The sequence below is a fragment of the Columba livia genome, chromosome 1 (genome assembly GCF_036013475.1).
Source record: "Columba livia isolate bColLiv1 breed racing homer chromosome 1, bColLiv1.pat.W.v2, whole genome shotgun sequence".
NCBI classification, from domain to species: Eukaryota; Metazoa; Chordata; class Aves; order Columbiformes; family Columbidae; genus Columba; species Columba livia.
In genome coordinates, this window is record NC_088602.1 from 174,544,717 (window position 1) to 174,566,079 (window position 21,363).

Below are 21,363 nucleotides of genomic sequence, written 5' to 3' on the forward strand. Positions count from 1 at the left end.
AACAGTTCTCAAAGGCCAGACAGTGAAGTTTTAAAGGCAGTACAGTCCAACTTCTTTATAGATAGCTATGCGGCTTAGAGTAAATTAACAAAGATTTTTTCTCTCTGGGCCATTACCTTTCAGAAAAGTGCAACCATAAGGTTTTGTGGAAAATAAAAAAATAGAAAATTAAAAAATCACACATATGGCATACTTTGTTAAGAAACCAAATTAACCAACTCAACTACTTTTTCCTTACTTGACCACCACTTTAATGAAAGAAGACTTCTCACATGAGAGGGAAGTTCTTTCTTGGAAACCTTGACCCTGCTGCCAGTAAATATGGAGATATCATTTAGAAAAACGTCACAGATGACTGTGGTCAAATTTGTTGAAAGTGGAGCAAGATGTATAAAAAAGCACAGCAACAATACTGATCAGCCAGCACACAAGCAATAGGTTATCTACATGAGCATCTCAGCACAGAAGCTACTTTGAGGGTTAACAAAATTAGGTTAACCTCTATCATCTAACCAGTCTTGCTGTATCACATATACTGCCGTGACTATAAAGGCACGAAGATTTGGGAGTGAAGATGAAAGTATATTCTATTTTCAGCTCTGGGCGTTTTTTAGTTCTGCTTTGTCTTTTTGCTGCGGAAGGCAAAAAGTCGCCTACAGGAAAGCATACTTGCCGAAAAGGACTCCTCTACCAAGTGACAGAGAACCTGTATATCAAGGCAACTAGTTTAAAATCATCTATTCCTGTAAGTTCATCCCACTAGCTGAAAAGTTTATTTATAGATGCTTCTTTACCAGCTTCATTACTGAGCACCTGGAAACTTCAATAAGCAGAATGATCTCTACAGTCCTGAGAGCACTAGGGTAATGCTGCTACTCCTCCTGTAAAGATGGAAATAAAGAAGATGCACAGAGAGGTGGGATGAGTTTGCCAAGGAGTTTGCCATGGAAAGAATTTGTAGCTAGACTTGGATTGGAACACAGGTTTGCTAAGTCCTCATCCTACATCTGAGTAAGATGATGATGGTGGTGATGATGATGATGATTATTATTATTACTACTGAGGTTTGTACATAAAAGACTTAAAACTCTGTTTTCCTTCCTCTGCTTAGGTTAATTAATACTAGCACATTGTATTTTACAGAAGGATCTCATCAAGAACACAAGATTGCTTAAAAAGACAACAAAAATGCTGTTCATGGTAAGATTTATACTACTGGTTTTCCATTTTCTTTGACTTCCCTTTGGTCAGCAGAGATAGGAATGTGTGATCAAAAGGAATGACAGCTGACACAAATATAACTTATATTTAATTGGGAAGGACATTATATTTATGAGACCCATGCATTTAATGAAGTCTTTCACTTAGAGGAAGAGTGTTATCTCTGCCCCATAGACGGGATTTTCCTCTGAGATATGAGGGGGGTTTTGAGCATGGTATGGGGAGGACGAGGTGGATTTGTGAAGCCTGTCTGGACGCACTTCTTTCTAGGTGGTTGCAGTGGTGTTCTGCAGGGAGATTTGGGTTAAGGGTGTTTGCCATTTCAGGGAGGAGTGTGCTCGTGGTAGCACTTGCTCCTCCTGTCAGCACTTGGCTGCGTGTCTCCCTCCGCAGCAATGCTCTCCAGGCACCAGCCCATTCACATGAGTGCCAGGGCCACTGTTGTCCCAGCACTTGAGACACTTCCTGCTGATGGTGTGTGTCACCAAAGGTAGTCCAGGGGTACTGCAGAGCAGCCAGGACACCCAAGGACCTGTTTTGGCCTTTGACCTCTGCAGGTGCACTGGAAGAGGGAGATGAGAGTTCCTCAGTGCGATTCAGCATGGGAGTGAGACTAAACTGGGGTGTCTGTTTGTGACTACTAAATGTGAGAGATATTTTAGCTTTCCTAATGCAGAGATCTAGTCAGCTGGGGTAGCTGAGTCAGTTTATCCCTAAGCAGAGATCTACTGTCCTTTGAACTCCCCTGGATCTCATTGATTACCTTGGAAGTGAAGACTCCTTGTTTGTCTGTGGGATCTACAAATGGAAACCTGCATCTGGGTGGCTTAATCTGTAGCTGTATTACCCTCCTGGTGAGAATTGATTGGAATGGAACCTGAAACTTGGTTTCATTGCCTAAAACCAGGCATATAGCCATTTGAAATAACTTTGGGTATCCAAGAGATCCCACAGGACAGGTAGATATGACACAGTGAGTACAGGATGATTGGCTGCTTCTGGAGCAGCAGTTGGGGGTGGGTGGGATACCCTACAGCATCTCAAAAGGTGTGGAACACTGATGTGGAGGAATGGGACAATGACACCCATAATGACTCCTAAAACTTGGCCAAGATGGACTGACAACCCCTCAATTTATCTTCCATTTATTCTTCGTGTGTTAAATGGATTTGTTGCTGTCACTTCTGTTCATGGTTGATCTCACCAATACTCATTTGGCTGACAGGACAGCATCCTCCTGCCTTTCCTTCAGAAACCACAGGGGTACTTTGAGCTGTTTTAAAGAAAGGAAGCAATCCAATGGGAAAATCAAATTCACAAAAATGTTTTTATTGATCTAAACACACATATTTTTGTGAGGCTGAAGATTTTGGCCAAAGTTGATTTGCAAGGAAATTCTTTACCTGTTTTGCTTTCAGACAAACTGCAGTGTTCGACATCAGCTCCTCTCCTTCTATGTGAAAAATGTTTTCAGTCATCTTGGAGCAGCACGTGACAGGTTGTACATTACAAGTGCCTTCCAGGTCCTGCAAGCAAACATGAATGCCTGTGTAAGTATATTTCTGAGAGCCAAACTAACTTTGTCCAATTGACATTTTAGGAAAAGTCTCCTTCACAGTTTTTCTGCAGACAGAGAGGGTATTCAGACTCCTGGTGTGCCCCACATTACAAAGGACCCAAGTTCCCAAAGGCTTCCCCTCTGGGAACAGGGAAGTTTAATACCACTCATTTCCTTACAGAATGAGCTTGTGGGTAGTGGGCAAGATGCTGGAGATACCATGGAGACAAGCCACTTCCCTGCTGGTGATGTCACCTTGTGCTGCTCTTTCAGCACCAAAGCTGCAACGAGACAGGGTAATCACAGGGAGAAATGTGGCTCCTCAAGTTTCAGCAGTGTAACACTGGTTACACTTTCATTCTTCAACAGTGCAACCACTGGACGTGTGTAATCTTTACTCACATGTCACCTCTGCTCCTCCATAACAAATTTTGAAAGAGCTGGTGGTGCCTCATCAGTAATCAGGAACTGCAATAACGAAACACATCGGAGCAGTTTCCACGTATTGGCTATGTCCACAGTCGGAGCAGTTTGTCAGGGAGTGACGCTGCCCACTGGCAAAATGTTCCTACAAGGCATCCAGGTGTCCTAGGGAAGAATCAATTTTACCAACACCATGTCATCATCCCACCCTGTAAATAACAACAGGACAGCAGTTAAAGCATACTTTTGCCCATCCAAGTATGCATATTAACATATTATGGTGCTAAAGCAGCACTGTCCCTTGTGGGTTATTTCTCCTCTTAGTTTTAAGGATAGATGAATAACAACAGGGTGTGCCTTAAAACTTCATGTTCTATGGCTGTTTTTTTCTCCCCTAAACCTGCAGTTCTCACAAGTCACAATGAACCATAAAGTAAAGCATGACTTAGGGTGAAATATATCCCTGGATATCCAGGTGAATGTCTACAGTAATTTTGAAAAGTAAGGGCTGTATGAGCAGTCAATGGAATGTTAATGAATTAAAACTTTTTCTAATTTGAATTGTATGGTAGTGTGAAAGAAAAGGACATTGGTTCTACATGCACACAAATACTTGCAATGCAAAACCAAGCAGCTTCAGGGAACTCTTTGCAGTGCTATAGCTCAGAACACAACTAGAATATTTGTATAATGTATGGAATATTTGTATAATGTAAAAATATTCAAATCTCAGTGGGAGAAAGCTCCACCAGCTTTCAGAATTCTGCATTCAAAACCACGTTAAACAGTCACAATTTGCGGTCATTATTCACAGCAGTCAAGACACTGCTGTGGTTATCTGTGTCTGTCAAAATTCCAAATATTGTATGCTATTATATACTTTACAGAGATTTCGTTCTTGTCTGGAAAAGCAATTAGACCTGTGCTGGTTTGACTGAAATTTAGTTGATTTTCCATGTACTTAAAATCTTTCCCCCCTGACAGCTAGGATGGTCTTTTTTTTTTTGAATGAGACAATGCTGCTTCCTCCCTGAGATAGAGTTAATATTTTCTTCCAGTAGCTTAGTGTTTGGGATTTTCTATGAAAGGAATGTAAGAACTCACTAATATCTTGGCAGTTGTCAAGAAAACCAAGGACTTTTAAAGTTGTCCAGCTACAGGTGCAAGTCAGTAGGAGGGGAGCACAGACAAGACAGCACTTAAATTGACATCCAAATTGATCAATAGAATATTCCCTACCATTAGTGTCATTTTCGGCATATAATTAGAGGGGTTTGTTTGTTTGTTTGTTGTTTGTTTGATGGTTTGTTTTTCTTTTTTTCCTGGCCAACTAGTTTAATTAGTTATGTTTGGGTTTTCCTGGTCCTCAGTTCGATTAGTTCCATTCAGGAGTTCTGTTCCATTAGCAGTACAGTGTTAGTTCAGCCTGTCATCATTCTGGTGTTTTGCAGTTAGCTTTTGGGCATAGAAGTGCCAGTACACAGTGGGAAGTTCAGACTGTCAACTGTGACTGAATTCAGGATATCAGTTACTCTGAAATACCATCAATGACTGGAGCTTGCTATATAACTTAGTAATACATTTGTTTCTGTGCTGTATGGAGACAAAATGCTGTTCATTTCTCAAAGCTTCTCCTCTCTTTTTTATAATTAATGCCAGTGTTTTATCCAACACAAGTCTAAACATAACGATTTACATTTCTGGATCTTAAAAAATACTAGTAGGAGAGAAAAGACTTCCTCTGGTAGTACAAAAAAATTAGCTCTTTGAGAAATGATTTACTAGCAGACATCTCACTTCAGGAAGCTAACATTTTTAAAGTATTTGTATTAATTCAAAACCAACAATACACAATCATGCAAAAGAATAATAGAACCTGTGAACAGAATAGAAATAATGGATCCTCTGCTAATATCAAGTTTTGGATCTGTCCATCATATTATTCCTCAATAAATTAGCAAACTAATTCATTCATCTACATAATCTCTTTCATTTTTATTTTTCATTTTTATTATCTTGTTGAGTTATAAGATGCTTATCAGAAGGGATTTCCACAATAGCAACATAATGGTGTGATGAATTTGTTACCTTTCAAGCACAAAGTTCTTTATACAACTGAAGGAAACAGTGATACTTTTATATACATACCCACCCTATATTCTTTCATCAACTCAGGCTCTAATTCAGCCAGCTAGAGGCATGCATACTATTTAAAAATACTAACAATATTTGTTTCCAAAACATTTCCAAATACTTTGTGCTATATTATAATGTTTCTTACCCTGCTAGTTCTTGATTCTGTCCAGACAAAGAAACACTAATGTTTTCTAGTGATTTAGAAGCCCAAGTCCTGTTTTTCAAAAACAGGTACTAAAATCTCTGAGCCCGTCTTCTGCAGTGAAATCAGGCTCTTTCATTTAGCGTATGACTGCACAGTAAACAGAACAGATACTTCCCTTGGATACTGAGAGCATCCCCCTGCAGCACCACTGGCCTCAGCAAACACCTGTTTGATTGCTCATGTGCTCTATTGAGCCAGCAACATTGCTGAGGACAGTGTACAGTTGCTTCTGAGGATGGACTTATATTCATACATCAGTGGCAGGTTATGGAAGTTTTTTCTCGTATTTGAGGAGAACATGGAAAGACAATATATTAGGTGCTGGATTTTTAATCATTGCTCTGTCATCATTGGCAGACCTTGTAGACCTCCAGCAGAGGCTGTAGCACTGCTTGCACTGAGCAAGCTTACCTGCTTGCTTATTTGTTTACTTGCTCTTTATGCGGGAAGAACAGAGTTTATAATGTGTATTACCACTCCAGTCAGAACAGTCATTTAACGTCAGTTCTGCTACTGAAAGATTTATGTGGAGATCTGCATCATAAAAACTGACCCTAAAAAAAAAAAAAAAGCCCCAAGTCAGAACAAACTGCCCTATTTAGAAGATTTTAAAAGGTTTACAAATTAGAGTTGCTTTTATTGACACTCTCATCTCACAAGATGATGTCAAGAAGCACAGAAGGTAACTTAAAAATGTTTGTGCTCATTTTTCAAACCCCTGTGTGAGGTAGAAAGAAGGGATAACCATCCGTTTCAACAGTCACCTCTTTTCAAGAGAGTTGAGAACCTCTGACTTTTTCCTTTTCAAACGTGTTGTTTAAAAGGTGAGTGTCACAAGAATGGAGCCAGGCTCTTCTTGGTGACAACAAATAATAAGACAAGGGGCAATGGGTATAAACTGGAACACAGGAGATTCCACTTCTTCATGGTGAGGATGACAGAGCACTGGAACAGGCTGCCCAGGGAGGTTGTGGAGTCTCTTTCTCTGAAGACATTCAAAACCCTCCTGGACACCTTCCTGTGTAACCTCATCGAGGCGTTCCTGCTCCGGTGTGGGAACTGGACTAGATGATCTTTCAAGGTCCCTTTCAATCCCTAACATCCTGTGATTCTGTGATTTTGTGTCCATGTTCGTAGATTGGAAAACATCAGATTTTTCCATTTTTTTTCCTGAAAGAACGATTCTTCTCCTGGGAAGGCCCGGAGCGCTGGGGAGTCAGCAAGCCGTGTTGCTCAGAAAGCTCTGTCAGGCAGCTCCACAATACCCAGCGGAGCGGTTTTGGCCGGCCAGCCCTGGTCCCCCTCCAGCCGGAGGGTGCGGGCAGGACCCAGCCCGTCGCGGCCCGCTGCGGCGCTGGGCGCGGGGCGAGCGCGGGGCGCCCCCTGCCGGCCCCGCCCGCCGCCTGCCGCTCGCCGGCGTCTCCTCCGGTTCTCCGCTGCTGGCGGCCGCCTGGGCCAGAGCGCCGACCCGCTCACCTTGCCAGCCGTGCCCCGGCTGGCTGGATTGAAGGCGGGATTCAGCCTTTGGGTTCTGTAGGATGAACTGATCCACTCTTTCCTTCCCAAATCCAGCTTCCAACTTAAATCTTGCAGTTATAACGGATCCCGTGTCTCTAATATCACAGAACCGGGTTGCGGGGGTAAGGGTAGAGGGACACCCGAACTTAAAAGTATGACATTGTTGACTGATTTGGGTAGGATGCCTGGGAGTTGGGTAGAGTCTTACTGACACAACTCCCGGTGATCTTAATTGAAAATTTAGCTTGACAAAAAGGGTGCAGGATGAGCCTGTAATTAACCAGAGAGTGGAGGAATAGACAGGAAAATCAGGGGAAGCATAAATTAACTTTATAAACACACTTGGAGAGTCTGCAGAAATATGAAAAATTGCCCTCTGTGCTTTACAAAGGTCTTTGGTCTTTAGCCTCACCTTCTGATGTTCAAAGTTAAAGAGCCTTAACTCTTAAAGCTGGGCTGCACTGTACAAAAGTTGTAACTGCAGCTGATGTACAGACCCCCAAGGTAAATAGACAGTGTTTAATATGAAGACATAGTGGCACTCACAACTTTTTGTGCTGTGAGCTCAACTTTCAGGAAGCCTACAGGTGAAATAACGCATTTGTAGTAGATACTGAAACAATGCTGAGTTCACACATTTTACCAGTAGTCCTATGGTGCCACACTGTGGGTTGGACTCTTCCTTGTCACTATGTTTTTACATCATCTTTGCTGCAACAAGCTCTTCTGGTTTCTTCTCCTCCCTTTAGCTTCCATGTGCGCCATCCACAAGGTTAACTTCTGCTGTCAAAAAGTTAAAGAAAACATTTCTTAAGGTAAGAGCAGGAGGAGCTGGTTCCCAGCTGCACCGTTCAAGTACTGTGGGTAGTTTCTTTTCCAACATCTTTATCTTCCTGACAGCTTGGAGAGGAGGGAATCTACAAGGCCATCCATGAGCTGGATATTCTCCTTCCCTGGATTCAGGCCTACATACAAACCATCACATAAAGAACAAGGAAGCGACAGACAACACACTGCTTCTGTGCTAAGAACAGATCCTTATCCCAACGGCCCAAAAATCAACCAAGAACTGGACATACAAGTGGCCTGTCAGTAACTCTGTCCCACTGAAAGAGAGCTGCTGTAACACAGTGGCATAAGGGATTTCCAAGAGCTTTCACGGCTGGCCTGGCATAGCAGCTACACCTGTCCTGCACTACGAGAGCAGCTACTGGAGCAGTTATAGCATGATAATGTACTTCTAGACCTGTCTGTCTGCCAGCTGCCTCACAGGCAGCCCCCAGACACAATCCATGAGCATAACTTGAAATCTGCTACTGTGCAGATCAGGCATAATGTCTCATGTACCATGGGCATGATCTGACCAAGCCTTGTGCCATCCTGTGCAATTAAAAATCAAAGCAATTAAGACAACTTTTGAAAATCCCTCTCCTAAGTTACACTTGGTTTTTTTGTTGTTGTTTTATTTTGTTTTGTTAGAGCTCTACACAAGTCATGCTACATATAAACAAGAACATCAATTATATAATGATTATTATTATTATTATTGTTATTAATTTAAGGTAATAATTGATACCTAATAAACACACTCCAATTAATGTTAAAACTTTGGTCTGTTACTCACGCATGACCTTCACATGTCACATGTTCTACATGAGATCACACAATGCAGAAAATACAATAAATGGATTGCCTTTGACTAGGATTGTAGAATGATTTGGGAGAGATTTATGGGAAGTTGTTACTCAAACGATGACAGTGGTTTCCAAGATATCTTTCACATAGTACAGAATGAAGATGAAGTTCTAGCTTTCTCACTTTTTAAAAAAACTACCAGAAGAAACTCTGTAGATAATGAAAATATTCCAAATCTTCATGTTTGCACTTCCATGGGGGTGAGATTGTGCAAAATTTCTGATCTCATAGCTCTGCTACGTTGGGGCATTGAATACATCGGTGTGATGACACTGAAGAACCTGAGCCGCTTCCTCCTCTGTGTTGTGGCCTCTACAACCAGGGGTGGTGGTTGGTCTCTGACAAGTGATCTTTTGATTCCAGGGTCCAAATACATGTGCTCTTTGGACAGGCAATGTTCAGAACACCTTCATTTTCAGTCCTTCAGGAACCACTCGGAAACTTTCTGGGGTCCCAGCACAGGTGGTAGCCAGAGCAGTAGAAGGCAGCCTGGCTATCCCTGCTCCTGATCTCACAGAAGGGCTACAACTGCTGCTAGTAGGCTGTTGATCTTAATCCAGGTGAGTTGCAAGTGGGTGGTGATGTTTGAGGATAGAGAAGAGCATGATCTCTTCTTTAAACTCACAAATCACCAACTGGCATCCTGGAAGGAAGAATGTATGAAGCTATGAGTGAATCCAGCTTGTGACCTGCTTCTGTTGGTATCAAAACTACATGCCAAACAAATACTTCAGCAGCTCCTAACAACCCCACTTCACCTCTCCCTGCCTGCAAACTGTGTGTTGTCCTTTCTGATGCCTCAGAGACCTGGAGCATGGCTGGCTTTCTATTCCAGCTTCTTCCGTAGCTTTGCAACACATAGCATCAGTGCTGACCACCTGTGGCAAAAGCTAAAGAAAAGCAATATTAAATTGTAATGTGCAAATTACTCATTAGTATCCTGTACTTCATTAAAAAGTATGAAGATTACCATCATTTTGGGAACCTGCTAAAGTATTCAGCAAATCTCAGTGACAGCAGTTTTTGATGACAATTCATCATTCTTAAGCATTGGTGCTTTATAAAACAAATTATCTCAGACAGATGCAAAAGCTTACCTTCAATGAGAACACAAGACAATTTCTTTATACTTAAGCTTAATATGAAGAATGGTGGAATAAAGACATGAGCCTTTCAGCACAAGCAATGACCTGTCATACCATTGGCTTTCTAGCTTTGTATTCTAGCAGTTAACACCAAGGAATTATATTATTTGCATGTTGAAATACAGGACATTTTTCTGTTGAAGTACAACTGTGGATACTCTTACGAAATACCACTGACTGGCTATGGTACTGGGACAGTGATAACAGTGTGCTCAGCATATTCCAGAGTTCAACTATCAGTGCCCTGGCACACATCTTTTGCAAGGGCCTTTTGATGTCAGTGTTTACCTATCACATGTTAAACATCCCAGTTCAGAGGAGCTGACTAGACACACCTGTTAATGCTTTAGGATAAACACTGGAGATATTTTAGTCTCACATTTATGTAAAGAAATGTTCATACTCTGTTTGCTGAGTGTTTTCTTCTCTTATCACCATTTCACCTGATTGTGTGTATCCCACAGGTTTGGTAAAAAGGAGGACTGACTCAAATAGTTCTTAAAAGAGGAAAAAATCCACAGCATTTGCCATGAACAATTCTCAGGTAAATTCAATTTCTTGTTACTCTTCTGAAGATGGAAAATCAGTTATGCAGACAAAAGGAAACATTATGGTATGGTAGGATGACTTGTAAAACTGGAGTGCTGCAATGGATGGTTATAAGCTCTTCAGAAGGGATAGGCAAAGAAGGAGAGGAGGTGGCGTAGCCCTGTGTGTAAGGGAGTAGTTTGGCAGTCTAGAGCTTAATGATGGTGATGTCAGGGTTCAGTGTTTATGGGTAAGAATCAGGGGGAAGGCCAACAAGGCAGATATCCTGGTGGTAGTCTCTTATAGACCGTCCAGCCAATGTGAAGAGACAGACAAAACATTCTATAAGCAGATGGGAGGAGTCTCATGACCGCTAGCTCTTATTCTCATTGGGGACTTCAACTTACCAGATGTCTGCTGGAAAAATAATATGGTGGAGGAGAAGCAGTTCAGCAGGTTCCTGGAGTGCATGGAAGACAACTTCCTGACACAGCTGGCCAGGAAGCCAATGAGGGAAGGCACACCACTCAACCTGTTGTTTGCGAATAAAGAAGGACTTGTGGACGATGTGATGGCTGAAGGTTGCCTTGGGCACCATGATTATGAACCAATCAAGTTTTCCGTTCTTGGAGAAGTAAGGAGGGTGGTCAGCAGAACTGCTACCTTGGACTTCTGCAGGGCAGACTTTGACTTGTTTAGGAGGGAGTCCTCAAGGGCAAAGGAGTCCAGTAAGGCTGGTCGCTCTTCAAGAAGAAAATACTAAAGCACAGGAGCAGGTTATCCCCACGTGCTAAAAGATAAACTGTCAGGGATGAAGATTGGCCTGGCGGAACAGAGAGCTTTGACTGCAGCTCAGGGAAAAGAGGAGTGTTTCTGACTTTTGGAAGGAGGGACAGGCAACATAGGAGGACTACAAGGAGGCTGTGAGGTTACGCAGGGAGAAAATTACAAGGGCCAAAGCCCAACTAGAACTTAATCTGGCTACTGCCATAAAAGGCAAAAAAAATGTTTCTATAAATACATTAGAAACAAAAGGAGGGCTAAAGAGAATGTCCATCCTTTATTGGATGTAGTGGCAAACAGAGTGATGAAGGATGAAGAAAAGGCTGAGGTACTTAATGCCATTTTCGCTTCAGTCTTTAATAGTAAGACCAATAGTTCTCAGGGCACCCAGCCTCCTGAGCTGTGAGACAGGGACAGTGAGCAGAATGAAGCCCCCACAATCCAACAGGAAATGATTAATGATCTGCTACACCACTCATACACATGCAAGTCTATGGGACCAGATGTGATCCAGCCAAGGGTACTGAGGAAGCTGGTGGAGGTGCTCACCAAGCCGCTTTCAATTTTGTCAGCAGTCCTGGCTAACTGGGGAGGTTCCACTTGACTGGAACCTAAACAAACACTAACCATGTAAAAGGACCCAATCAGTGAGGAATACATACTTTGCTAAAACTGTTTCTGATACCCTGGCCCTATAAATTTAAACCTGTTCCTCATGAGGGATACTAGATATGCCTGACAAAAAAATGTTCTTACGCATGTACTTTCTTACTCTGGGAGACAGCAAACCTAATGTGCCACCCTACATGGTGGCTTTAAATTAGACAGGGACATGCCAATTCAGAATGTATATAGAGTTATATAAAAGGTGCAGGTGAGGTGAGGAAAGCTGCCTCGTGCCCCTTATTCCAGAGGAATATGCAGTCCAGCTGAATGCTTTGTGTATTTAGCAATGAGACGTGAATTTAATCCTCTGTTTTATTAGTAGTGTTATAGTATGTTTTTTCATTATTTGTTATTTTGTTGCTAGAGGGAGCTGCAGTATATGACACACCAGGTTTAGCTGCGGTCCCTTACCAGGCAACTGTGTTTTATTTAGAGCAAAATCTATTATAAAATAAATGAAGCCTGAATGTAGGATTCCTTTTTTTAATTTTTTTTTTTTTTTAATCTATTTTGGAACATTCTCCTTATACCGTAAGAGTACATCTCTCTCTTTTAGATTTCATGAAACCAGTTGTTGCCAAAATAGCACATTCAGTGAGAAGAAGCAGGGAAAGCTGGCCCAGTGCTCTAACAGGAGGCTGCAGAGACAGATCAGGGCAGACGCAGAACCCCATTGCCTGAAAGGGCAGGACCCATCCTGACCACACATGGCTGGAGGAGAGACTGAAGGTTTCCTGGGGTGTGATGCTCACTCCAGTGTATGTGGGGGGATCCCAGGGTGAGCTGGCCAGTGGGGGGAAATGGAGGAAAGCGAGGTGTAACTGACTGAGGGTATGTTCACTTGTGCACCTGTGAGATCATAACTCCATGGTTTCCAGCTTTCGCCTTGTGGACAGACAGCTGCAATGAAGTCCCATCATCCTGTGTAGTCAATATTCAACATCAGCTTTCGGAGTTGGGGCAAATGCATAATTAACACAGGGGGGTTATGACACAAAATAAATTTCTTTCAATTAAAACTGAAATGGTTAGTTAGACGGATAGTGGTAAAGGTGGTACATTTAACACTGTGGTCTTTTTGAGCATGTAATTTAATTTTCATTTCACATGGTGGCCTCTTTTTGTGGATTTGGTCACACAGCTCATCCATTTGTTTGTGAGATTTAAGTTTGCTTTTTGTTTTAATGCTTTTCGTTCAGATTTTGGGGCACAGCCTCTCCAGCCTTCATGAGACATCACCATCCAGTCCCTGTTGCTGGCAAGCAGCAGTAGCCAGGATATGGGGGCTCAGTGTGGGGGCCCCCAGGGCTGCAAGAGCAGGAGGGGTTGCTGCTTCTCTGCAACAAAAGGGAGCCAGTGACACCTCCAAACAGAAAAACTTCCATATTTAATTCAGAGGATCCATGGGCAACGTTTTCAGGTGATTCAGGTTGCTGAAGAGTATCCTTGTGGAAATTTTGCTGAGGTAATACATGCAGTCAGTGGGATTTTTTGGTGTGGTTTGTGTTCGTTTTTTTTTTTTTTTTTTTTTTTTTTTTTTTTTTTTTTGTCATGGATATTTAGAGTTGAAAAATAAAAACTCCAGAAGAGGTCTACAAAGATTGTGTGTGGATTATTTGTGTTTTCTGCTGTGCTAAGATGTGAAGTGGATATGAGCTCCATGGCACATAATTTCACAAAATGAGCACTTCCACCTGTTTTTCAAAGGGATTCAGAGGTACATCAGTGGCACACAAAGGGATAAGTGAACTTTGAAATGGGCCTAAGTGGATCAGATAGCTATTTTTTACAGATACCAGCTGGATTTAAGTAATTTGCCTAATTACATATCAAGCCACAAGTAGTACGTTCTTCCTCGGTGACTGGCTCAGTGCCCCATGTGAAGGGTAAGGAAGGGCAAGCCCGACGCCATGCTGTATTCTCGGGGGGTTCTGTGTCTGGGCATGGTGCATGCCTTCATGCAGTAACGTAAAACTTGATTCCAAAGCAATTAAACACACCTGAGTGAAAGGCAAAATATAGCACCTGCAAAATAAAGGTCATTATTTAACAGAGAATTACATGTAATATAGCAAATGACAGATACCATATACAGACCACTTACCAACAAATATTGTGTTGCATCTTCACATAAGTATAGCAAAATAATTAGTAATAAAACTTTTTAGATGGCAATTAAAAGTAATAATTATGGACAAAAACTTATTGCCTTTTAAAACATGATTAATAAAGGAAAGCTTTTTAATTTTTCAGATGAAACTCTAGGTGTCACTCTTACAAAACAAGACTCATGTTTGTCCCAGTTTACTTGTAACTCTTCAGCTGATGGAGAAAGTGTTAGAGTTTCCTTAGATTTAAAAGTGAGATAGATATGCACTTGGATTGGAAGCTTTTGTGGTTTTGTTTTGCTTTAAATTCAGTTGCCACAAACTTAGAATTGAAATTAGAAATGTGGGGTAAGAAAGATGGGGATATAACCAAAGACTAGGGTTATAAATCAGATATGAATTCAGTCCCTCATTTTGCTGCAGTATTCCCATGCGGCTGTAGGCAAGTTGCTTCATTAAGACACTGTTCTCATTTGGCAAATGGAAAAATTGTTTATCAGCTATTTGCCCAAGTTGATTTACCTTTGCTTTGATTACAGAAATCCTCAGAAGGAAATTAATACCTGTGTAGTGTTAATTGTTGTCACTATTGCATGACTGTGGCCTGTCTTTTCACAGCATTTTGGTCTTTTTGGAATAGTGAATTTCATTACAGGGCAAAAAGGGTTTTTTGTAACTGTTACTGCAAAGGCAAGAATCAAAAATACATGGCTGTGCATTAAAATTGTCACTAGCTTACAACTTCTTGAAAATCACTGATCTAGTGGAAAGTGGCAGCTGCACGTGCAATTTTGGAGTTATGTAAATAATTCAGCAACAGTCAGCAAAGACAAGAATTTCCATCACAGGCAAGACCATGTAAACATTTTATCTTTTTTTCCCTGAAGCACTTTTTTTCTCTGAAGTGCAAAATCTTCAGAGCAGAGACCATCCCTTAATAAGTAATTTCTGCTGTAACCACAACTATCTACAGAGAATTCCTCATCTTGGCTGTAACCCTGAGGTAGTGTTATAATGTAGTCCTTAGAAACGCTAGAATAGTTTCCCTCAGAGAGCATTAGAAAGAAGATAGTGTTTCCTGAAACATGGGAATAACAACAGGATTTGGACAATGATGTAAGTTGTGTTGGATTTGGCCATTTGGTCACTGTTTCTTCATGCCCACAACATACACCAGTTTCTAAGAGACTGCCACAGCAACCTGGTCGCTGTAAAGACATGTGGCCAGAGGTGAAACACATGGGCTTTTGGTCTAGTGATTGGTACAATGCTTGCTGAAGTAGCCCCCAGTAGCCACTGAGCCCAGGTACCACTCAAGTCATCCTCCCACTCAGTAACCGTGGGTTGTTCGGTGAAACAGGGCAGTGAAGAGAAAGGGTGTCTGGGCAGGCAGTGCTGTTAGGGGAAGAGAAAGTTCACAGTGGTGCTCACACAGCTGTGGTCACTCTGCGGCTTTCCCCGTTTCCAGCCAGGCTGCTTCTCGTTGTAAATAGCATCTGCCGCAGTGGTATCTGCTCTTGAAAACCAAAAGGAGCTGCTGAGCTGTGGGACACTCACTTTCCAGGAACACATGCAGAGAACCATGTTACCTTAATTCAGTTTTCTTTTAAAAATCAATATTTAGCTTCATGCTCCTATTGGCTCTAGTGGAAGAGAGATTAGGAATTATAAAGGCAGGCAGTAGGTCAGAGGGAAAACGGAGGTAATAGAAGTATGATACCTTTGAGTGAAGCTGGAGATTATAATGGAATAAAGATGCTGGTGACGTATGTCAGGAGTGTGTTTGAATGCTAAATTGCAAAACATTATGGATCATGTTTTTTCAGTCCTGTGGATGTGGTTGCAACTCTAAAAGTCAACCATAATCATAAAGCCACAGGGTAAATGAGGCTTGCAGGGATCTCTGGAGTCCTCTGGTCTGACCTCCTTCTCAAAGCAGGGTCCACCAGGAGGTCAGACCAGGCTGCCCAGGGCTTTATGCAGTTGGATCTTGAAAATTTCTGATAGGAGCCACAGAAGGCCTACTTTGAAGGGCCATTGCATCATTTCTGGGTAGAGTGAAGTGTTACAGAGCTGGATGCAGCCAGAGTGTGAGCAGTGGGACTGTGCGGAGATGCTGTCATATCACCTGGCAGCCCCCTCATTCGCCCTGGCAGACCCATCTCAGTGTCCAGATTTAACTAAATCAAATACAGTCCCGAGGTGACTGTCAGCTGTGTCAGCCCCTCCATGGAAAGGGCAGTTGTAGGACAAGGGGCCTTGTTTCCATAATAGAAAGGAAAACTACAAGCAACTATCTAGCCACAAAATGTGCAAGGGGAATGACAAACTGCAGGCAAGCATCAAGTCCTGCAAGGGGAAAGAGTCAAATGAATTTTGAAATAGAATTAAGGTGGATGAAAAGTCACAGATATTTCTCTTTTGGTAAGTTATTTTGGAAGAAGATTGAAGGCCCCTTGCAAGTGATGCTGAGGCTTTTGGTCCAAAGCTCTGGGGGTGGAAACCAGGCCACTCTTGCTCTTGGTCTCGTTCCTCTCCTTGTGGCATGGGTACCACCAGGTAGATTTTTCTTGTGTGGCTCATAAAAGGATCATGCAGATCTCCCTGCTCCTCAGCCATTGATTCTGGCTGGCCCCAGGGTGCCTCCCTTGCTCAGCCCAGATCATGATACCCTTTTTATAGATGTTTCACCCCTGATGGGCTAAAGCATCTTTCTGCCTCAGTAACCTGGCAAAGCAGTGGAAGAACGTCGTGCTAAAATACTTAAGTAACAGCAGCTATCTGATTACCATTACCTGATTTTTGAATAGTCAGAGATAAAAACATGAGAAAACCTTAATTTAAATGGTTTAGTGAAAGAGGGTGCATAAAGTGGGAGGGAACCAGAGGAAGCTGGCATGAAAGGTGGAGGGAACCAGAGGAAGCTGGCATGAAAGGTGGAGGGAACCAGAGGAAGCTGGCATGAGAGTGTAGAAGTATGATGATATGTGTTTGGCTCTCAGCTGTAGCCTCAGTGTGTTGCTGTGTTTTGCACATTAAAAAAATGTATTTGAAGACAGCAGGGAGTGGAGCTTCCAACAGCTGGAGTTGCTGGAAAAACAATTAAATTCAGTCAGAGATTATGAATGAGGTTGTATATTGATACTTAGGTGTATATAGATACTATAGATACTAAGATATTGAGCTACGGGCAGGTTTTGTTTTGCTTTTCAAACAGCCTTTTAATCAATGATCAGATTTTTCTTCTCTTTAAGGCCTCAAAAAGACCTTTACACACATGACATAATAACAGAGTTTTGGGTTATTAACATGCACCACTTGTTAATGTTAACTGATTGACGTTTTCCTTCCATTTTACCCCAAAGCTGTTTGTTTAAGTCCTTTTGGTACTCACAGTGCAACCATGCTTTTGACTGATCTGATGAGAAGGAAATAACTTCCTTGAAGAAGTAAAGGTACAGAGAGAGTTTTTGTTTTCTTGTTTCTCCAAAAGATTAAATGAGCAGTAGTTAACAGCAAAATACACAATGATAGTTTTATCAGCACAGATGAAGATCGGTAGCCCGTGTCCATCATTAATAAAGCATCATCAATTATTTCCTGTTTTTTCCCTCCCCGTGTGAAAGAAGAAGTGGTTTGTGCCAGCCTCATTGTCCCTAACCACGAGTGAAGAACCCACTGACGTCTCCTAGACAAATTTTGCCATGTCAGTATAAATGTTTTCTCTGTTCCTGTATAATGATTAGGGAATAACCAGTAGCACTTTCCAAGTGATGAAGAAAGCTTGCAGAGATAAACCACAGGTGTGGTAAATTAGTCACTTGATAAAACTATTTACAATTGAGTCTCCTAAATGTGAGGAAATTTTTTTTTCTTTGTGAATGAGAAACCACAGGCTGTCAGTGGAAAACGCAGTCTGTTTTTCTACCCGCAGCAGGGGAAAGAGTGTTTCACGTATGCCACCATCCTGCGAGCGTTTGCAAATGTGAATCCCAAGCTGGCAGACAACTGCGGTGACAGCAGCTGGAGAAAGGCAGCCAACGCCAGCCGTCAATTTGGAGTTTCTCGAGTGGGTACCAGGCATCGCCCCCACTCCTGGGAGGCTCCCCCTGCTCTCTCTTTCCTCCATTGCGCAGAGGGGAGGTGCAACATGGACGGCAATGGGGCGGCCACAACAGTTCTCAGTTTCAGGCTATTTCAGGCGTTTTGGGGCAACTTTGACATCAGCGTGGGAATGGGAGTGGATTTCTCTCTACGAAATGTTGAGGGGTTTTTAGAAAAATTTCCCATTCCACTCAAGCAAAGCTGGTGATGTTCGAAGTTTGGAGAAAATTGCAAGGTTGCAAATGGCTCCAAAGAGGGGGTGTAGCATGGAGTGCAGGGCTGCAGTTTGAGTGAGAGAATCAGCCTCTCTGCGACTAGCAACCTAGGCTTGTATGCCCTGTATTCTCAAAAAGGCCTGCTGACACCAAAAGATGACTGAGGCGAATATCTGTCACTGATATGAACCACACTCAGCTCATAGACACATTCAGCACCACCCGGTTTCAGATCATGGAAAGCAAGATCGTGGCACTTGTTCCTCTGTATAAAGAAAATACAAATGAATCTTTGGGGGAGGTTTTACAGATGGAAGGGAAGAGGCCACACTGATGTGCTGGGTGGCTACAATCTAGTAAAGAGTATTTCCCAGACCTAAACTCTAGGATGAAAGTTTCAGTGATGATAAAAATGTTGAAGACTTGTTATAAACTGCCCACAATTCGCTATGACAAAAAGAGTGAATATAGGTGCTCAACTCATCCATGAATGAGGACTGCTGAAAGGAAGCAGAAAGATCTAACTTCTGCATGTGGTTTTGCTATTGATTTTCTGAGTCTGCTCCAACTTGTCTTTTATTTGAAACAATAGAATATTGCAAGGGATTTAAAGGAGAGTCATAAGAAAATGTGCCCTCTGGTAAAAACAAGACATTGAAGATATCAGTTTGATCCCATCCATGAGAGGGAAGATAAAAAAGTCAACCAGATTACAGTTCATCTAAAGAAGTAAATTCATAAGAAACACAAGGTTTCTCCAGTCAGAAGGAAGAAGGCTCAGCAAGGTTTTACTCTTCAGTACTAAAATCAGGACACCCAGTTTGCCTGGAACTAGCAATAAGACAGCTACTCACCAGACCAATGGGTATAAAAGATTACTTTTAAATCCATAAATGGAAACAGCCCATTTTTTTAAAAGCTGCATCTGCCAGATACTGAACTCAGGGTTGGAATGAAGAACTTTTGTACTTATGAACCCTTCCCTGATATTTTGGGAAGGCTGTTCCAGAATGTCACTCTTTGTTTGCCAGAAGTTTTCCATCTTCTGGTCTAAATTTGCTCATGGCCAGTTTAAAGCCATTTTGTCTAGCATCAGTTTATCCTGTTAGCTTACGTGACTTACTGAATTTGCTGTTTCACCACTCTAGTGTAGTTCAGATAACAATTCTGTCTTCTCAAAGCCTTTCTTTTTCTGAAGCTAAACAAGCCAAACTCTTCTAGACTTCTTTCATAAAACAGAAGCTTTCTACTTCTTGTCTGGAGCATTTCTAGTCTGAACTCATCTATATAGCACAGGGTTAACCCACAACTGTACGCTGGCTTATTCCATTCCTCTGTTTTCTGGAAATATCCTGCCCAGTTAACCTTCACAGCATCCATTTCCATTGCAGCATTGCCTTCATGGTTCCTGTGATGAGCCGTGGCACCATGGGGTCATTCTTCTTCTCCAAAGGGTGCCCTCCCAGCTTCTTCTAACTAGAAGGCATACACCTGTATTGGCACTTGCACAGTCACATTTCTCCCTATTTTATTAATTCCACCCTCAAGTAAATCAAGATGTTCTTGCTTCAATTTGCCTTTGTTTGAACCAAGGCTTAATTTTATTCTTTCCCCTCCTTGTCTTTGATGGTTGATTTTTTCATGATTTGTTCTAAAGCCTTACACACCACTCTTGTCAGATAACATGTCTTTTTCTGCCTTGCTTGTTATTTCTCCCGTTCTTAATGACAGCTATTGTATTTGCTCTTCTCCAATCTGAAAGTGCTTCCACTCATTTGATAGGTTGATTGAAATGTCTTCCTACTGCTACTGCATTTTTTATGTGCCCATTTTTTGGTTTATTTCCTTGATTGGAGAACCTTTGACTCTACCTTCTTGTTTCTGCTTTTGCTTTAGTGGAGATTGTTTTCCTTCCTGTCTCTTATCAGTCATCTTGACTTTGCTTCTGTGTTCTGCGTCAGCAACTCTCAAGATGATCTTGCTCACCTAATACATTCATCAATGCTTCTTAATGTCCACATCCATATTAAAAATTGAGATTGATTGTCTGTTTAATTTTTGGGCTACAATGTATACAATCATCCAGTTCAGTCTTAATCTGTACTAACCTCAGTTCTTTTCTTTTGCTCCTCTTGTTTAAATGATGACGACATGATTTGCTGTTTTTTTACTTCCGTTTTTTACGTGTATGGATTTGGTGTGAATTTGGGAAATTCTTTCGCACCCCTTTTTGACATCCAAGTTACAATTATCACTCCTTGATCAGTCCTTCTTTCTGTTCCTCGGGGTCCTGCTATGTTCCTGTTATTCTTCAGGAGGTCATGGAGTCGGCTGCTCTCATCAGAATAGTAGCACAGAAAAGCCCAGGTTAAAAGGGAGACCTGGAGATACCTGGTCCAACCTTCTGCTGTAAGTGGGGTCTTGGGTTAAGTTACATAGGGGTCTGTCAAATACAGTGTTGAATACTTGAAGATAGGTTCAATTACTTCTTTGGGCACCCTACTCTGATGTTTAATTTTTCTCATGCTGAAGATCCCCCTTAAGCAACATGAGCCTATTGCACCTCATCCTTTCACATTGCATGTGTGTGAAAAGAGTACCTTCATCTTTTCTGTAGCTACCTTTGGGCAGTGGAAGACTGTGGTTAGACACTCCTGAAACTTCTGGCCTTGTGCCTGGACAAACAAAATTCCTTCAGTTTTTCTTCATTAGCAGAGGTCTCCAACACTCCAATCAGATGGAGGCCATCACATGAACCTTCTTCCATTTTACAGTGTCTCTCTTGAACTGGGGGGACCACAGCTGGGTGCGCTACACTGGGTGTGACCTAACAAATGCTGAGCTGAGTGGCAGAGAGAACATCCAGGGACCTGCTGGCTGTAGTTTTGCTGATGCAGCCCAGGACACCATTTGCCTTCAGTGCTGCAAAGGTGCATTCCATTTATTTTCAGCTGTCCACTGGCACTTCTATGTTCTCTTCAGCAGACCTATAGTCCTGTTTCTCATATTTTTCTTCTTTGCTTTTGAGGCAAATACCAAAGAATTTTACATGTTTGAC

General features: G+C 42.0%; 1 protein-coding gene across 1 annotated transcript; it reads left to right on the top strand.

Moving 5' to 3' along the window:
* The first annotated feature begins 551 nt into the window (after positions 1–551).
* IL26 (interleukin 26) lies at positions 552–9,101 on the top strand. The gene is made up of 5 exons (XM_021281498.2): positions 552–745; positions 1,144–1,200; positions 2,640–2,771; positions 7,811–7,876; positions 7,962–9,101. The coding sequence occupies exons 1-5, from the start codon at positions 575–577 to the stop codon at positions 8,046–8,048; spliced, it is 513 nt and encodes a 170-aa protein (XP_021137173.1). The 5' UTR covers positions 552–574; the 3' UTR covers positions 8,049–9,101.
* Positions 9,102–21,363: the final 12,262 nt, after the last annotated feature.